The following is an 18,089-nucleotide window of genomic DNA, read 5'->3' as shown; positions in this document are numbered from 1 at the left end:
ATAAAAGTGCTTTAAAGGTATCTTCAAGCGATGCCATAGAAGAACCATTTTTGGTTCCACAAAGAACCATTCAGTCAAAGTTCTTTAAAAAAAAAACATCTTTCTTACGTTTTTATAATCTTTCCCAAAAAGAGCCTTTTGTGAAACAGAAAGGTTCTTCAGATGTTCAAGGTTCTTTATGAAACCATTCAGAGAAAAAAAAAAAAAGTTTTTCTATGGCATTGTGAAGCACCTTTATTTTTAAAAGTGTACAGTGTGTAAAATGTTCTGTGACTCTACGAAGATAATGAATATTTAATGAGTAAAGCATACTTAATGATACTGTGTTTGGTGTAAACAACTGGTTAGTACATTCTAACATCGTTTCACACTGTATACTTTTTGCACCACAACTGGGGGTTGAACTCAGGGTACAGTATTATTAACCTCTTTGCAAAATTACAAGTGTGAAATGCTGCATAACCAGTGTCAAAAGTCCAGGTTTGAATGATGATAAACTAGCATTAAGCAGTGTGAAAATCGCAGGCAGCATATTGTGCCGAGAACCATCCAACAGATGTTGAAACCGATCTGGCAGATTCATTTTTGTCTCTCACAAGTTTGGCACAGTTTCAACTGCGCTCAAATTATTCTAGCATGACGCATGGTGATAAATTGTGGCTAATGCATCGCAACATGTATCATATCATGAGGTAATGGTGGGCAAATCCCAGTCGCTTAAGGCAAGATCCTACTACACAACTCAAAACTAGATTTTGGTATACGGATCTGCTTCTGACTTTACCCTCCTATTCCTAAACTCACCATGTGAGCATAAACTGTAACAGAGTGAATTAGAAAAGTTTTGGATCAGATCCAAAGCAATGAGCCCCTTTGATTCTGCAGTGACTACATAAAAGCAGCCACAAACTACAACTGAAAATCGTGGGATGCCAGGATAATTAGTCAAGATTCTCAGCATATGGATCAAAACTCTAGTCCACTACTGAGTAAACCCTACAGGCTAACACACTGAGTTAATGCACATAGGCATGTCAAAGCACATCTTTGGGTAGACAGAATCCGCATGTCATTGCCTAAGCTTTAGTTTTCCAATCTCAGATCCCAGAGGAAGCCAGTGTGGGAGGCTGCTTTGTTACAGTTAATAAAATCAAGCCCTGAAGGTTAACAGATCAGTTTGAAAGATGACTTGCTTGTCTTTTGTCCACTGAAGAAAAAAAAATCCCTCATTCCTTTTCTTTTCATTCCTACAGTCACCCTCTTTCTGCACAACCTCCTCATTCCCCAACATGCTTAGCTTTTGTGTAATTATATTGATTTCCTGTTGTGATACAGAGCTAAAGTGGATGTGATCAAGCTCTACAGAGTATGCCTCCCCTCCCATTCGCTATTCTTTCAGTGGGGGAGGAGGTCGTGGTGCAGACAGCCCACCGAGAGATCCATGACAGGCCTGGCAGGACAAGGAGTCAGATGGGAGCTCGCAGAGCAACTGTGTCCTTGGAATATCTGGGTCACGCACACACACTTTAAAACCAAAAACACAAACAGAGATCAGATAGCCGGTATGAAGTCACAGAGAGGCCTGTGGTTTGGGCTTCACATTTGTCTATTGTATGCTTAAGAAATGGCCAGTCGGGGTAATCGACTAGAAACACAACATGGCAGCTGTTGAGCCGGTCAGAGCTGGATTGTTTGTTTATGGAGCTCCGAGCGCTCGATGGTAAATCTGGCAGAGCACTGTTGTTGTGGTAACTCATTACAGTGTAAACACAGATTTCAGGTCATCATGTGGATGCCGGGCTTGTTTGTAAAATTTTAATTGCACTAATTAGCCAGTATTATATGCAAGTAAAGATTTCCCTTAACCCCTCCGTTAATGATTATTCATCTTTAAGCATGCAACCTTTGTCATTGTATTCTCAATTGACTAAAACAGGTTCGATGAAGGTGACTTACTGTGGAAGTTTTTAAAGCCGTTTACATGCTTCACTGAAGGGCAAAACGTCTGGGTGAAATCAAAATTTACAATATTTATTTTGTTAGTGCACATTGCCAAACACTATAAAGTTAGACCAAACACTTTTAAAATCACTTTTCAGACTGTTAGCCCGAATCCGATTTTGTCCATTTCTGGATGGAATCGGATTTGAATAACTGACTGTCCACACAGTCATATCACAACTGTTCAAATCTGATTTGTGTGTCCATAAGCGCTCTTTCGTTTTATGGAATGTGCGTTGGTTTCTATGGCAATGCCGTTGCGTTATTATGCCAACGCTAAAAACAACAACAACAGCAATACAGTTTGCAATATAGTTGCTGTCTTGCGATATGACAACGTTGCCGTCGTGCTGGATTATCTCGTCTTCTAAAGCAGTGGCAGAAACGCAGGAAACTGGAATATTCGTCTTTATTCTGTGCTGCCGTCTCTGCTGGTTTCAAAACTCAAAGAGGTGCGCATACTAGCTGTATATTGTCTTTTCCCGCTTGATTTGCAGTTCGCAACAACACAAGCTTGTTTCTGGAAAGACGTTTGTTATGTTTACCACAAAAACATCTGACGGTTTTTACGTTTTATGTGGGTTGAAAACGTGAAAAAGCAGAAATCCGATTTGAATAGGATTCCAAACCACATACGAATGTAGCTCAAAACAGATTTGACCAAATCAGATTTCATGTAGTTCATTGCTGTTCAGGCTACCTAAATATGATCGGATTTCAATCGGATTTGCATACAAATCGGATTTGGGCTGACAGTCTGAATGTGTTCACACTTGTCATGTTAGGTTCAATTAAAACAAACTCAGGTGTGACTGCTCTGTTAGTGTGGTTAATTTGAGTTAAGTGTGAACGCTGCCAATCCGAACCCTGGTGCGCACCAAACAAGCGGACTGAGACCAGTTTCAGTCGGCTTCCAAACAAACTCTGGTGCAGTTCGAATGAAATGTGAATGCAACATGGACCAAATACTTCTAAACTAACCAAAAACAGGACAAAAACATCTGACAGTTTTTACGTTTTACGTGGCTTGAAAACGTGAAAAAGCAGAAATACGATTTGAATAGGATTCCAAACCACATACGAATGTAGCTCAAAACGGATTTGACCAAATCAGATTTCATGTAGTTCATTGCTGTTCAGACTACCTAAATATGAGCGGATTTCAATCGGATTTGCATACTAATCGGATTTGGGCTGACAGTCTGAATGTGTTCACACTTGTCATGTTAGGTTCAATTAAAACAAACTCAGGTGTGACTGCTCTGTTAGTGTGGTTAATTTGAGTTAAGTGTGAACGCTGCCAATCCGAACCCTGGTGCGCACCAAACAAGCGGACTGAGACCAGTTTCAGTCGGCTTCCAAACAAACTCTGGTGCAGTTCGAATGAAATGTGAATGCAACATGGACCAAATACTTCTAAACTAACCAAAAACAGGAAGTAATGACAAGATGCAATGCTATGCAACATGATTTCCCGAAAGGAACAAGTGGTGCATCCAAAACAAAATGAGCAGAGGGAGTCAGGAGCAAATGTGGAGCAACAAGGAGGTAAAGTGCATTTATGTGCTCTTTATGAGTTCGCAAGTGGTGAAAATAAAATCGTATACACAACAATGAGCACACTTAGTCCAGCAGAGGGCACTTAGTAGTCGAATGCACCTTTTCGTTTTGTTTGGAGAGGTCGGTGAGTTCTGTTACGAAATATACATCATTCAACCTGACCAATCAGGTTGTGAACGTATCACTATGCCTTTAGGTTCGCTGTCAAAAATGCCAGTGTGAACGCAAAGTGGATCAGGACCAAATGTATCATTTTCCTTTTTGGTCTCTACCAAATGAACCAAACGAACCAAACTACAAGTGTGAGCACACCCTTAATCTCAAAGATGTTGCAAAATCAATACAGTGGGGCCAAACAAATTGCAACAAATTTTCAATATGCAAGCTTCACAATAAAGAAAACTTGAATAGTGAATAAATTGATTAGAGTATGTATTACATTCTGGTCTATTTCTTATACAGATATTTAATTTGGTCTTCAGACGAACAATATACTGGACTTTTTTGTTTTACTTCAGAACTTAACAGCCCAGATCCTCATTTACTTTCATTAAATTGGAAAAAGTAACCAGTACATTTGTCAGTATTTCTCTTTTTTTTATGAAAGAAAGTCACACAGGTTTGAAATGACATAGGGTTGAGTAAATAATGGCAGGATATTTTATGTGATGCAATTCTATTCTGTTTCCTTCTGTCTGCCAAGACATACTCAGGATGTTTTACATGTGTCTGATTACATTCAAATACAAGGTCGAAATATTTCACACAACATGAACTGTTGACATTGCAACAGATCCACCACAAAACCATCTAGCAAGGTCACTACTTGTCACTTCTCCACTCATTTCCCCTTAATGTCCTCTGATAGTTTCACTTTGGATTTAGGTACTTTTAAGTACTTTTTAAATTCCAAATCAAGCACCTTTGACCCTGGCAACAAGTGATCAGGGTTTCCCTTAATTTTTTTTATCTACAAAACAAACATAAGCCTGGAAATGTCAGTGCCCTGGACTGTTAACCCTACACATCGATCAATAACCTCTACAAGTTTAGATTTCAAATCAAAACTGAGATGAAAAGTACAAATATTCTTTGAACATTGGAAAACAAAAACGCTTAAAAAAAATTATAAATCCATCCCAATTAATTCATTCCATGGCCATTATGAACAAAAAGGGAGGGAAAAGTAAAAGGTGGAAGGTGGCATGGGTCTTTGAAAGACTAAATAGTGGCTACACTCTTAAAATGCTATGGCTAACTAGGCAGTACATTCAAACAAGATAGGCAGCCATAAAAATCTTGTGATAAGACTGACATGGGCTGGAAATGCAAATGCCTATTAAAGTTATCTCACTCAAAAGCTCAGTAATAGGCAAACATTAATGACGCAATCAATGCAAATCGGTTCATTTCCTCATACTCTGTGCAGTCTGTATGTCAAATACTGACTTAAATACAAGGAAATTTTTAAATTACTGATCCTTTGATTACAAAAATCAGTATTCATCCCATGCAGTAATGTTGCTGCATGTGTCAAATTCACTTCTCTGTCTTAAATGCCGGTACTGGCAAAGTTTTAATACAAAGCGAACACATTTGTTTCAAAATATCATGTATTGTACACTGTAAAAAGTTTTTTACCAGATTCAACTTAGGTTTTTAAGTTCAGCAGCTGCCTTTTAAGTTAAATCAGCTTAAAACTACAAGTCATCTTAACTTATTACAATAAAAATGGGTTGATATAACTTGTGAGTATAAATGACTTAAGTTGATTTAACTTAAAATCTTAAGGCAGATGCTAAACTTATGTTTTTAAGTTGAAACTGGTGAAAACGTTTTACAGTGTTGGCTTCTATTTCTCATGGTTTACTTAAATACTTAATTGATAAGGCTGCATACTTCAAACACTGATTACTTCACTTTTATTACTTGTTTTATGCATAATTACTGGAAAACTTGTACCAATACTGACATCATTAAAAACTAATTGAAGTCTACATGCTATATAATGTTTGTATTAACGTTTTACCTAAAAGAAATGCATATTAATACCAGTCATGCATATTTTACTTGCATTCACATCGACTATGGAAATTCTGGATGCGTAACAACCTTAGTTATAGCACTCAAAACATCTTCATTGGCAGTTTTTTCATCGCCAGTTTCATGCCTAAATTAATATAATTAATATTCCATGAATACATTCCACAACTCCAATAAATAACAACTTAATATTTCCTACCCTGATGGCAGGGTTTAATATCTCAAGTCTGCCAGGCAGGTAGGCAATATTTCCAGATGCTCACATTACTGGACTTTTTTTTTTTATTATTTCCTAAACTCTTTTATGGATTTCCAGTGAGGTGCTCAAAATGATGAAGTACTTTAAATCTAATTTTATTTATTGTTGTGCAATTAAATAAAAGCTGAATAATGAAAATGAGCAGAGGAGGGTTAATAACGATGTCCGGAGATAAAAGGAAGAATGCAAAAGCAGGTGTAGAAGTGATAAACGCAAGAGGGGGTGCGGGGGTACTGTTGGCACGCAGGATAGAAATATGACCTTCAATGCATAATGCAATCCATTATACAGATATTGTTAAAGCACATCATGAAGCGTTTCAAACATAGAAACAATTACCAACCCAGTAACGGATTAATTCAGTACTTACACCAAACTATAGTGAACCATCAACATACAGCATGCATCTAAATCCAATCTTAGCTCGGATGACCTTCGTCTAAAAGCCTAATTTACCAAGCTGATGCAGATCTTCAATGGACAGAGAGATTTGTTTTCCTGTCAAAAGTAATGAGATTGTGCTGCGTCCAATATTCGCTAACCAATCAGATGGCCAGGTTTGTAACAGTGTCAGAATCTAGGGGAAACATCAGAGCAGAGGGCTAACCAACCGCCTCCACATCCATCATCATATTACTCACACCGGCCTCCATTACTGCCTGCATTAAGCATGACATGCACCTACGGGCAATAGGAAAGCACAGCGAGCTGCCCAATAGCAATGAGAAGGTTGAGCTTTCATGTAAGGGCACTTATACTAAAAGCAGCTCTAATAACCTTCAATATTGTCACCAAGAATGTTAAATGCGCCCCTGTCCTCTCCACAGTCAAGAACCGGCTAACATACTTCAACATACTTAAACTGATTAAGTGAAAACTGAAGATGGCTGTAAGACACAATATTGCACATTGGGGTAAGTGAAAAGGTCTTTCTTAAATTAAAGCCGAACTTTGCATTTGGCATAAATTGTGATTCGACATCAATTTAAACAGAATCAATGGCTCCGTTCCAAAACTTAGTAAGCTGCCTACACAGCATTTAGCAATTTACAGGCACAAAGAAAGTTCTAAGAAGTCATTGTATTTTAGCCTAATTCTAAAGCAAGAATTAATCTACCCTTGAAATATCAAAATGCACTTGTGGACGAATTATCCAAAATACTGAAAGCAAGAAAAATGCTTGTTATAAAACTTTTTGATTCAGTTCCTAACTAAAACTGCTTTTGGCTAAATGTTATGCTTAGCAACAGAAAAATGTAAAATGTAAGGATATCACTTGTAAGAAGTCAAAAGAGTGGAATTTGTAAGAAGCACATAGTTGCTGCCTATTTAAAGAGTTTCAAATGGGTCTCATTTGTGACACTGGTCCACAAAACCAATCCAGCACAGGTATGTTTGTTGAAATAACCCAAAATACATTGCATGGGTCAAAACTATATTATTTTATGGCAAAATCTTTAGGATGTTAAGTGAAGATCATGTTCCATTAAGATATTTAGTTTTTTTGAATTGTCTTCCATAAATATATCAAAACTTAATTTTCAATTAGTAATATGCATTGCTTAGAACTTCATTTGGACAACTTTAACGGCAATTTTCTCAGTATTTAGATTTGTTGCACTCTCAGATTCCAAATTTTCAAATAGTTGTATCTCTGCCAAATATTGTCCTATCCTAACAAACCATACATCAATGGGAAGCTTATTTGTTCAGCCTGTCAGATAATGTATAAATCTCAGTTTTAAAAAAATGACCCTTGTGACTGGTTTTGTGATCCAGGGTCACATTTGACGCAAGTCAGCTCACTAGATTCTGGAAAAGTCATGGAAATTAACCAACAACTTGTCTGCAGCTAGTTCCTAAATCATTAGTTACTAATTCATTACAACATTGTGTATAAAAAAAGTAACTTGTGTTACGTTTTGTGAAAAGTAATGCAGTAGATTACTTTTTTCATCAGAGATGAGCTTGCTCATTTATTTTGAATAACAGAAAACTTAAAAGTTATATTTTGGGCAACTGTAAAGACCCTTTCACACCCAAAGTGAAATGAATAAGCCTCAGGCTGAAGAAAGTGCCTCAGGTCTGCACATTACTTCCAATTTCTCTCAACATGGGGACAGAGGAGGTGTCAGTGAATAAATGAGAAAATAACGTTAACTCGTATTACTTATTTGGAAAAGTAACATATTTTCTTGTAAATGGACAAGTAATTCTAGAAAAAGTAATCTTGTGTTACTTGTAATGCGTTACCCCAACACTGCTGGTCTAGTAAGTACTATTTTTAATTAACGGACTTTGCAACCATTAAAAACTATGTTTTAGGATAATTGTGAATGGTATGAATGAAATCCAGATGTACTATGATACATCCATCATAATGGCATTGCCATGTGACCTACAGCATCAGGTGTATTAATATACTGCAATTCATAACTTATCTTCCATGGCTTTATTGGATAGTAAAACATCCACTGGATGCACACACAAAATCTCAATGGAATTAACAGGTGACCAGTTACTTTTCATCTACTTTTTTATGAATACTATGAATGAATTTGCACATTCAACTAAGTCTATGCCCTGCTTTTACCCCACTAAATAGTAGGGAAGTAAGGTACTGTATGAGATTCAGCCCATGCTTCTGTTTATGATGTTGTCGAGCACATGAATCCACACTGGAATCCCTCTGTTTAAACATTTTGTTTACACTTCTGTGGGGAAAGCTACACAGGGACACAAAGTTGAGCTTACACAAGTTACACCTACCAAAACATGTGACCCTGGACCTCAAAACCAGTCTTAATAGCATGGGTATATTTGTATCAATAGCCCAAAATACTGTACATTGCATCGGTCAAAATGATAATTTTTTCTTTTATGCCAAAAATAATTAGGATATTAAGTAAAGATCATGTTCCATTAAGATACTTTGTAAATTTCATAGCGTAAATATCAAAACGCAATATTTGATTAGTAATGAGCATTGCTAAGAACTTCATTTGGACAACTTCTTTCAGTATTTAGATTTTTTGCACCCTTACATTCCAGAATTTCAAATAGTTGTATTGCAAACATATATTGTCCTATTATAACAAACCATACATTAATGGAAAGTTTATTTAAATCAATCTCAATTAAGTGAACAGTTCCAGGGCCACATATATTCAAGACTAATAGTGTATTACGAAACTGCATCGAAGGATATAGAATGATTAAAGGCATAACTGTCCCAAGCCATAATTAAATGCATAACCATGATCCATGTCCATGAACCAATGGATCATCTTTTTATTAGGCATAAAGGAACAGTATTGCATAATTTTGAGCTTATTATTCAGCCCAGAGTTTGCCCTTACTGACATTCCTCAATGCTGAACTGACACGCTCCACTGTTAGTCCTCCATTTAAAAGACTACTCACTATCCATCTTAAAATCCTAATGTCTAATCAGCATCCATATATTGATTATTAGGAGTATTTGCAAAGGCAAGCATCATTATGACGGACTACTCGTGCTACCATAAATGGAAAAAGGCGCAAAATCCACACAAAAGAAAATATTCTAAAGAATGTTCTCATCATCTATAGCCAGCCTGGTCTCATCACAAAAATGTACCTCTGGGAACTTTTCGCAAGATGCGAAATACATACCACCATGTGTGTATTGTGACATACTCAATGTGAAATGTCTACTAATTTTTTCTTCCCCAGAACAGATGAATATACATATAGTATGTTTTATGGGATATTGGTTTTGTAGGTGTCACTGCAGTTCTGATTGAAATGTCCATTGAGTGACGCTATAACTCTTGAGTAACGCTCCGTAATGCTTTGAAATAACGTACCATCTGCACTACACCTAAACCTGCCTGATAGTGTAACCAAAAGCAAATGTGATGTAAAAACGCATTTGCAAGCATGCCGTTTTAGCTCGTTTTCCGATCTCTCATCTTTCAGCTATTTCATCGTGAGTCATGTTTTCATAGGTTCCACATCCTAAGTCCAATTTCTGTGCTGACTAAGCTACCAAGCAAGCTTGTTGGTACGTCCGAAAAGCGAAACATATGGAGCTGTAATCATAACTATGTATGAAAACGGACAAGTTCTAGCTGTTTTGCTGCCTCTAGTGTTCATTTCTCTACACTCTTAAAAATAAAGGTGCTTTAAAAAGGTTCTTCACAGCGATGCCATTGAAGAAGCTTTTTTGGTTCCACAAAGAACCATTCAGTCAAAGGTTCTTTAAAGAAGCATCTCTTTCTTACCTTTTTATAATCTGAAGAACCTTCTTTTGTGAAACAGAAAGGTTCTTCAGATGTTAAAGGTGCTTTATGGAACCATTTTAATACAAAAGGTTCTTCTATGGCATCGTAAAGCACCCTTATTTTTAAGAGCGTAGTATTGGAAACTGCAGTGATATGTATTGGTACGTATTTCACATCTTGCAAAAGGAACATTTTCGTCATGAGACCAGGTAGTCCGTAGAATGGGGTCGGACACAACATCAGACTTTATTGTACAGGAAAAATATTTTCTTTTATGTTCCACAGAAGAAGGTTAAGTCATGATCAGAACAACACACTTGTGAGTAAATGATTACAGATTTGTCTTTTTTTTTTTAAACACTAAAAGATTGTCCCCTTTATTGTGTACGGCTTTGGTGACGGTGCTTCAGAGTGGCTGAAAATTCTAATTCTAATTCTTAATATGATCATGCATGTAAGCACATTTTAACTTGTCAGCACACTTATCACAGCAGTGCTCTCTATTATCAACATAAATGATCTGAAAACATAACCTAGTGCTTCTTATAAGAAGAAGGAGAATGCTTTATGCTGCTGTCCCACTGTGAAAGACAGGCAGACCGCAGTATTATAAAACCAGTGCTTCTAAAGCATTGTCCCTTTAAATAACCAGCCAAAACAGCCTGCAACATAATTAAGGACTATCAGAAAGTGATTGTTGGTTCGTTGCTGTCTCACCCCTGGCTGTCAAATGGCAGACGAGTTTCAGGGGTTTCCAACTGGGACAATGAGAGTTGCAATCTCCGTCTAGACCAGGAGTTCTCAACTCATGCCCTTTTCCTTCAAGGTCCATTTTCCTGCAGAGTTTAGCTCCAACTCTAATCAAACACACCTGAAAAAGCTAATCAAGCTCTTCATCATTACTAGAAAGTTGCAGGCAGGTGAGTTTGATCAAGGTTGGAGGTAAACTCTGCAGGAAAGTGGACCTCGAGGTCCAGAGTTGAGAACCTCTGGTCTAGACCAGGGGTTTTCAAACCTGTCCTGGAGCCTCCCCTGCCCTGCACATTTTGTATGTCTCCCTTATTAGGCACACCCAATTCAGGTCTTGCAGTCTCTACTAATGAGCTGATGATTTGAATCAGGTGTATTAGATGAGAGAGACAAGCAAAATGTGCAGGGCAGGGGAGGCTCCAGGACAGGTTTGAAAACCCCTGGTCTAGACCATCCTTCCTCTGTTCCCGCTACTCTAGATCAGTGGTTCTCAATCCTGGTCCTGGGGGACCCCTGCTCTGCACATTTTGCATGTCTCCCATATTTAACACACCTGATTGAGATCAGCTCATTAAGAGAGAGATCCATGAACTGAACTAACAAGCTGAAGATCTCAATCAGGTGTGTTAAATAAGAGAGACATGCAAAATGTGCAGAGCAGGGGTCCCCCAGGACCAGGATTGAGAACCACTGCTCTAGATCACTGAAGCCGCCCAGTCAATCACCATGACAATTAATCGGGCCATTTAAATCCAAATTGGATTAACAAACTGGGAAGGGTTATAACTCCGGGTAATTTAATAAAAATAAAAAAGTGGAAGTCAGTGGTTTGATGATGTTACAAAAAGTTAAAAACTATCTTCCAAGTAGGGCTGGGCAATTTGGCTTAGAATCAAAATCTCGATTAATTGAACATTTCAACCCGATTACGATTAATGAACGATTATTTTATTTATTAATAAAATTATATTTAATTATATTTATATAATATTTATTTTTTTGCCCTCATAGTTCACTGACACAAGTTTTGTACAGTAAATATGTTCACATATTACAAGCGAGAGATTTTTGGATGAAGGGTGCATTACTTGATTTTAAAATAATTGAAGGAAACACACTATCTACGATCTATGATTATTAATTGAACATCAGTGTTGAACAACTGAAATTAAAACAAGGATTGCTTAAAACGAAAAGTCAAATTTTTCTTAAATTAGTGAAAATAAATAACTTGCACTATTGGAAACAAAATAAATAATTTTCAATGTTTTTCATATTAAAAGTAGAAAATAAGCAGTATCTCCTCTAAATAAAATTACCCTTGTATATCCTGTAAATACTTTTTAAGCTCTCCATCGACATGTCGGCGGAATAACGGAACGGAGTGCTTGTGTTTTTTAAAGGGAAAGTAATTGAAATAATCTTCCTGGAAAAATTTTAACGATTATAGGTTCTGAATGTCGATTTCGATTATTTTTCGATTAATCGCCCAGCCCTACTTCCAAGGATACAATAACATTTAAATTGTATTTTATTTTAAAATTATATTTTTATACACATTTGAACTGATATGCATCCACAATCCAAATGCCAAAAAATAAATTGTCATAGGCCAGGTTCAACCGCTTCAACACATTTTGCGTTTGCGGCCATGGCAGTAGCAAAACAATCTATGCATATAATTGCTTGAGTTGCTCTATTTATTAATACGATGTGATCACTGGTATGCAGTCATCAATAACAGACCTCACAAGTAATTAATCCGCTGTTTTCGTAGAAAGCTTGAACATTATGACGAGGAAAGACTGGCTAGTTACACTCCAGATGGCTGGCTGTAAACTAAAGCTGTATGTTTTTTATAATATCTCTAAGGTATGCGAAATGACCTGCAGCTGGTTCACTCTCTGCATATGCTTGAGGCTTGATGCAAAAGAGTAAACTCAATTCACTGCCCGACTGATGACCCTTATGACAGAAGATATGACAGAAAGCCACTGCAGTGGACCACAGAGATCACCAGGTTATCTACTTTTTTAGATATTATAAACATACTTTGTTCCTAAGCAGTCTCTGTACTTGTCCACATTCAAACTGAACGGAGTCAATAGCAAGCCAACAAAAGTTAAGTGCACATCTCAGGGGTCTGCCTTCAGAGTCAGGCTAAATATGGGACACTGCGACTGCCATTTCAGCTAGCGATCTAAGAGGATGTTGTTTTGCCATGGCACCCTCCACTGCTCATGTCCAGCTAAGGTTCAAAGTGTTTTTAGACACTCAAAGCCTTGTTATTTCCACTGAAGTACACGTTCCTTAGGGATAACGTTGTGCTGCAGCAATTCGCTAAACACCTCACAGCTGGGCTTTGGATGTTTATGATGAAACCGTGCTTTGAGACTTGGTGCTCAGCTAGCATGTGATGAACAGATGAAGGCAGCATGGCCTTGCTGTCAGAGACCTGTCACTGCGGTGTCTCACAGTAAGAGCCACGCTTGCTTGGTTTGGGAAACACTATAAATGCCAACAGAGCCACAAACATTACTGCCCAGAGGGAAATAAATAGAAGACACACAAGATTCATGATCAAACTGGGACTGCTTAATCCATGGAAGGGTGTCAGAGTCTGCTTTTGTGATTCGCTGCCAATCTAAGGGCTATGGTTCTGTAAACAACTAACAGATTTATGTGCATGCTGCAAACTCAAAGGCAAATACTAGTTTAAATTCAGACTTTAAATTTCAAGTCACTTCCATTTTTGGCAAGAAAATCCATAGAAAAAAACCCTGAGACAATGTAAGTGATCAGATTTCTGTATTTACCATAGTACTGTTTGACTACCAGATTCACATATCGTAGAATTGAAAGTATACATGCAGTACACATACAAATCACTGCAGTTTCTAAATGAATTGAACACTAGTGGCAGTAAAACATTATTGATCAATAAAGATTATTTTGCATGATTTCTTGCACTACACTATCTTATGTCCTCAAAACACTTTTACCAAAGTGAATGATTTGCAAACTGATACATTATGATGTTTGTATAATCAGTTCCATTTTATGGGTTTTCTGACATGGTAAACTTGCTTGAAAGCTCACCTGGTACAGCACACAGAAAATACCATGGTTATTTTAGCAAGCGTATAATATCAAGTTTATTTTTGTTAACAATATCAGTTTGGCTTAGGATAGGGTTTAATGCGTGTGGTATGTTAACATCAACAGAGCAACATCAACTAGCATTGCTCACTGGACACTTCATTTCCGCAGTGCAGTAATACGTACAAAAAGCAATGTTAAAGAACATTGCCACTTTTAGCACCACACACTGGACATTTCACTATGAAAGTGTTGCAAAATATACAAGATGCAATGCCATTTTGGCAGAAATGTAGCTACAGGGGCATTTCCCAAGGAGCCTGGGTTGAAAAATCTTTTTTCTTTTTTTTTTTTAACACATGATCCTAAATGGCAACATGGCCAAAAATATGTAAGACACGTGTATATATACTGTAAGCTACTTAAAATAATAACTGTATAACCAAGCAATCCATAGATGCTATTCATCTATGGTAAGGGTCTAGCTTAATTCAAAGAATATCATAAAGAAAGTCATAAGGGTCAATTTTTTGAAACTGAGATATAAAGATCATCTGAAAGCAGAATAAATAACCCTTCTGTTTATGTATGGTTAGGATGGGAAATTATTTAGTCTAGATGCAACTATTTAAAAATCTGGAATCTAAAGTGCAAAAAAAAATCTAAATACTGAGAAAATCGTCTTTAAAGTTGTCCAAATGAAGTTCTTAGCAATGCCTATAACTAATCAACAATTAAGTTCTGATATATTTATGGTAGGAAATGTACAAAATATCTTCATGGAACATGATCTTAATATCCTAATGAACATGTATTTTTGGCTATTGCTACAATTATACCTGTGCTACTTGAGACTGGTTTTGTGGTCCAGGGTCACATGTAGCATATAAAAACAGCTATATCTACACGGAATTGCCACACTACTTTGTTGAAAGGGAACTCCTCACATTTTTCTAACGTAGACTAGAAAGCCATGAATCTATGATGGTGTCTCAAGGACTGCCCGTACGTTTTCTTTCCAGCTGACGAGCTTCCAAAACATGCTGGAGCGCCATTGAGCAATGCGCACTGGAGTTTGCTCAAAGGAGAACCCACAGGCTTGCCGCTGGAAACGGGAAACACCCGCAGAAAAGAAGGGAGGGGTGTGTGAGTAAAGAGGAGGAGTGACATAATTAAACGAAGGACTGAACATGCATGCCTGTGAGGGAGCTTGTACTCCTTTTTACCCAACAATGACCGTACTTCATACGAGCAGGGGCGTTCTCACTGTACGCATTCTTGCGTTCCGTCTGCGCTCTTTTTTTATTTGTTGTACTGAGTACGCATGCGTCGGCCGTTGCGTTGCGTTTTTTAACACGGCGCGTCAAGTTCAACTTTTAATAACGCGTCTTGAGAACGTTTGAACGCAACGTCCTGTGTGAACGCAGGAGTCCTGCCGCACTGTCACTATCTCTCAATGCACTCACACACACACACACTCGGACACTGCAGTGAATCAAACACACTCACACGGTCCGTCCAGTTCGGCAAAGCTTGAAAGAGCACGCTTTGCATGCTTGAAATGACTGAAGCGGTCCAATGCCACGTAATCAATCACGGATGTGTCTCGGAGTTGAGCGTGCAGTCAGCGTTAAAGTTGAGACCACTGTTGCTTTCAAGGTTATCCTGGAAGGGAATGCACGGAGCCCATGCGCCAGGAGCGCATCCGATCGCTCGCGTGTGATTCCGTTGCATGCATGCAAAGTTCAAATGGAAGGTGCATACATGAGTCAAGCCGTGACACTGGCTGTACCTGTGTAAACGCCTCCGGTAAACGGGACGTCTTGTACAGCTAGACTGAAAGTGCACTGGTTAATGATGCAGCACTGCCGATCATCATTGTGCAATGCACGAAACACTCACTGCGGACAGAAACGTCCCAAAACACTTCCTTGGCGGGTTGTTTTTATCTAATCCTCACCAGAGAGAGGAACCCAGCCCCCTTATCTCTCCCTTCACAACCCTCCCCTTGTCCAGCAGCGGTAGCGGCACCCATGCTCGGTTGGTTTCCATTCCGGGGGACTCACCGTTCTTGTGCTCTGATGCTGTCGCTGTGATGAGACACCGAATGCGGGGAAAGCAGAAGAGGCTACGGCTCCGCTGCTCCGGGACAGGAGGAGGACCGATCTACACACTTTCGCAGCCATCTCTGGAGTGAAACCCGGCCGAGAGAACGCAAGTGCTGCGGGCGAACCGACTGAGACTGTTGGAGGAAAGGGAGGGGAAATAGGAAGGGCTGCTGGGCTGGGCTAATATTTCATACACACACACGCAACACTACACACAAACGCGCACATACACGAATAGCCTCCACAAATGTTTCACAAGAAGGTTGTCGTAGTTCCTCGTTCGAAGCAAAAGATCTTGTGTTTCTAACGAGTGCAATTCGGACACAGCTTTTTTACGGTTATGTCTCATAACACACTCTGAAATGTCAGAATAAGGAAGTAGACTGAAATATCACGGTCTCTAGGACAACAAGAAAGGAACGTTTTGATTGGCCGAGCGGTTACCTGCTGGCGCCGCTTGGAACTCTTTACGTCCAATGAGAAGACGCGCAGATCTGTAGTTTTGACAACTTAAAAAGAATGCCAGCTCGACCAATCAGAGAGCGCGGGACGCCCAAACTGCAATGTTCTCTCTCAATGAAGAAAAAAAATATATAACATCTATATCTAGCCTATACTTAACTTTTTATGCTTAAATTATTAAACCATGAAGCAAAATCCTTAATGTTTTTTTTTTCCAAAATTATGTATTTTGAGAGAGTTACACATCTGTTCACTGCAAAGATTAGCTACTTGGTGGTGCATCACCACCTTGTCAGCCATGTTAAAGTTTGGCATAAAAAACACAATCCTAATATGTTTTTCTAACCTTTTTATATTCTAAGAGGTTTTTGAATTAACATTGTTCTCCTGTACTCACCATTCCAATGAACTTATTTGCATATTATTTGTATGACTCCATTAACCAGATTTGTACTGCACCAGTGTGTTGGATTGCACCAATGAAATAAATTTGAAAGATCAATTAAAAAATATCAAGGTAACAACCTGTATTTGCAGGGTACACTCTTTTTGGCCTCAAATGGTTCCATGAAGAAACTTGAACATCCATGGAACCTTTCAAATGCAGAAAAGGTTCTTTATAGTGGAAAAAGGTTCTTTAGATTTTTAAAATGTTCTTCAGAATGGTTCTTTTAAGAACTCTTCACTGAAAAGTTCTTTGGGGAACCAAAAATGGTTCATCTATGGCATCACTTCAAAAAACACCCCTTTGGAGCCTTTATTTTTATTTAAAAATATTTACATTTTCACTGTTACATTCAATAAAAAGACTAAAAATATGTTTTAAGCCATCTCCTAGGCTACCTGACGTTCCAGTGTGCCACTGTGTCACTGTGTCATTCATTCTTGCTTCTTGGCAACGGAACCATTCTGTGCATTATATAATTATATCTCTATTATTAGTCTGTCCTTCAAACAGTTCTTTGGAGTTACAGGACGAGAAAATGCCAAACCACATTTAATATACTCTGTCAAGATACCTAATCCACTTAAAGCAATAGCACAATACACTGAAATTCAATCTAGGCCTACTGGCATATGCATATGCTTCCTCGTGGCTTGTAGTTTCTGATCTCAAAAAGATCGCTAAGCAGCCAAACACAACTGAGGCTTTCAATGATGTGTTGTTTTGTCTGCTCAAAGGTTGCAAGGTGGGTCACACCCTGTAAACTGTTGCTACACATTCCAGAGTTCAACCAATGATTATAGTACACACTGCGGCTTACTACTCCAAAAGATCACTGATCAATCTAAAGCACTATTTTAGCATTGATCTGATCTGTGGCATTATTTAGATTGCACAGTGACAGATGGCATGGGTTTTACTTTGGGATTGCACTATTGTTTGCATATACAACTCCTGCTAAAAACAGATGGCTGTTATTGATAGCTCCCATGAATCTACCATGTCATTCATTAACAATTTTATATAAATAATGGACAGCTGCATACATCTTCATTAAATCTTTCCTGATATTTAAAATCCACACTTTACTATTTATC

General features: G+C 38.2%; 1 protein-coding gene across 1 annotated transcript in view; it reads right to left on the bottom strand.

Annotated features, from left to right (window-relative positions):
• Positions 1-16,296, bottom strand: part of mcu (mitochondrial calcium uniporter) — a 111,899-nt gene extending 95,603 nt beyond the window's left edge. Inside the window, exon 1 of the mRNA XM_073834264.1 lies at positions 16,044-16,296. Within this exon, the coding sequence (XP_073690365.1) occupies positions 16,044-16,163 (120 nt within the window). The 5' untranslated portion in view covers positions 16,164-16,296. The remainder of the gene's footprint in view (positions 1-16,043) is intronic.
• Between the last annotated feature and the right edge of the window lie 1,793 nt (positions 16,297-18,089).

The sequence above is a fragment of the Garra rufa genome, chromosome 2 (genome assembly GCF_049309525.1).
Source record: "Garra rufa chromosome 2, GarRuf1.0, whole genome shotgun sequence".
NCBI classification, from domain to species: Eukaryota; Metazoa; Chordata; class Actinopteri; order Cypriniformes; family Cyprinidae; genus Garra; species Garra rufa.
The sequence above is the reverse complement of the archived record's forward strand: the minus strand, read 5'-3'. Positions and strand labels throughout refer to the sequence as shown.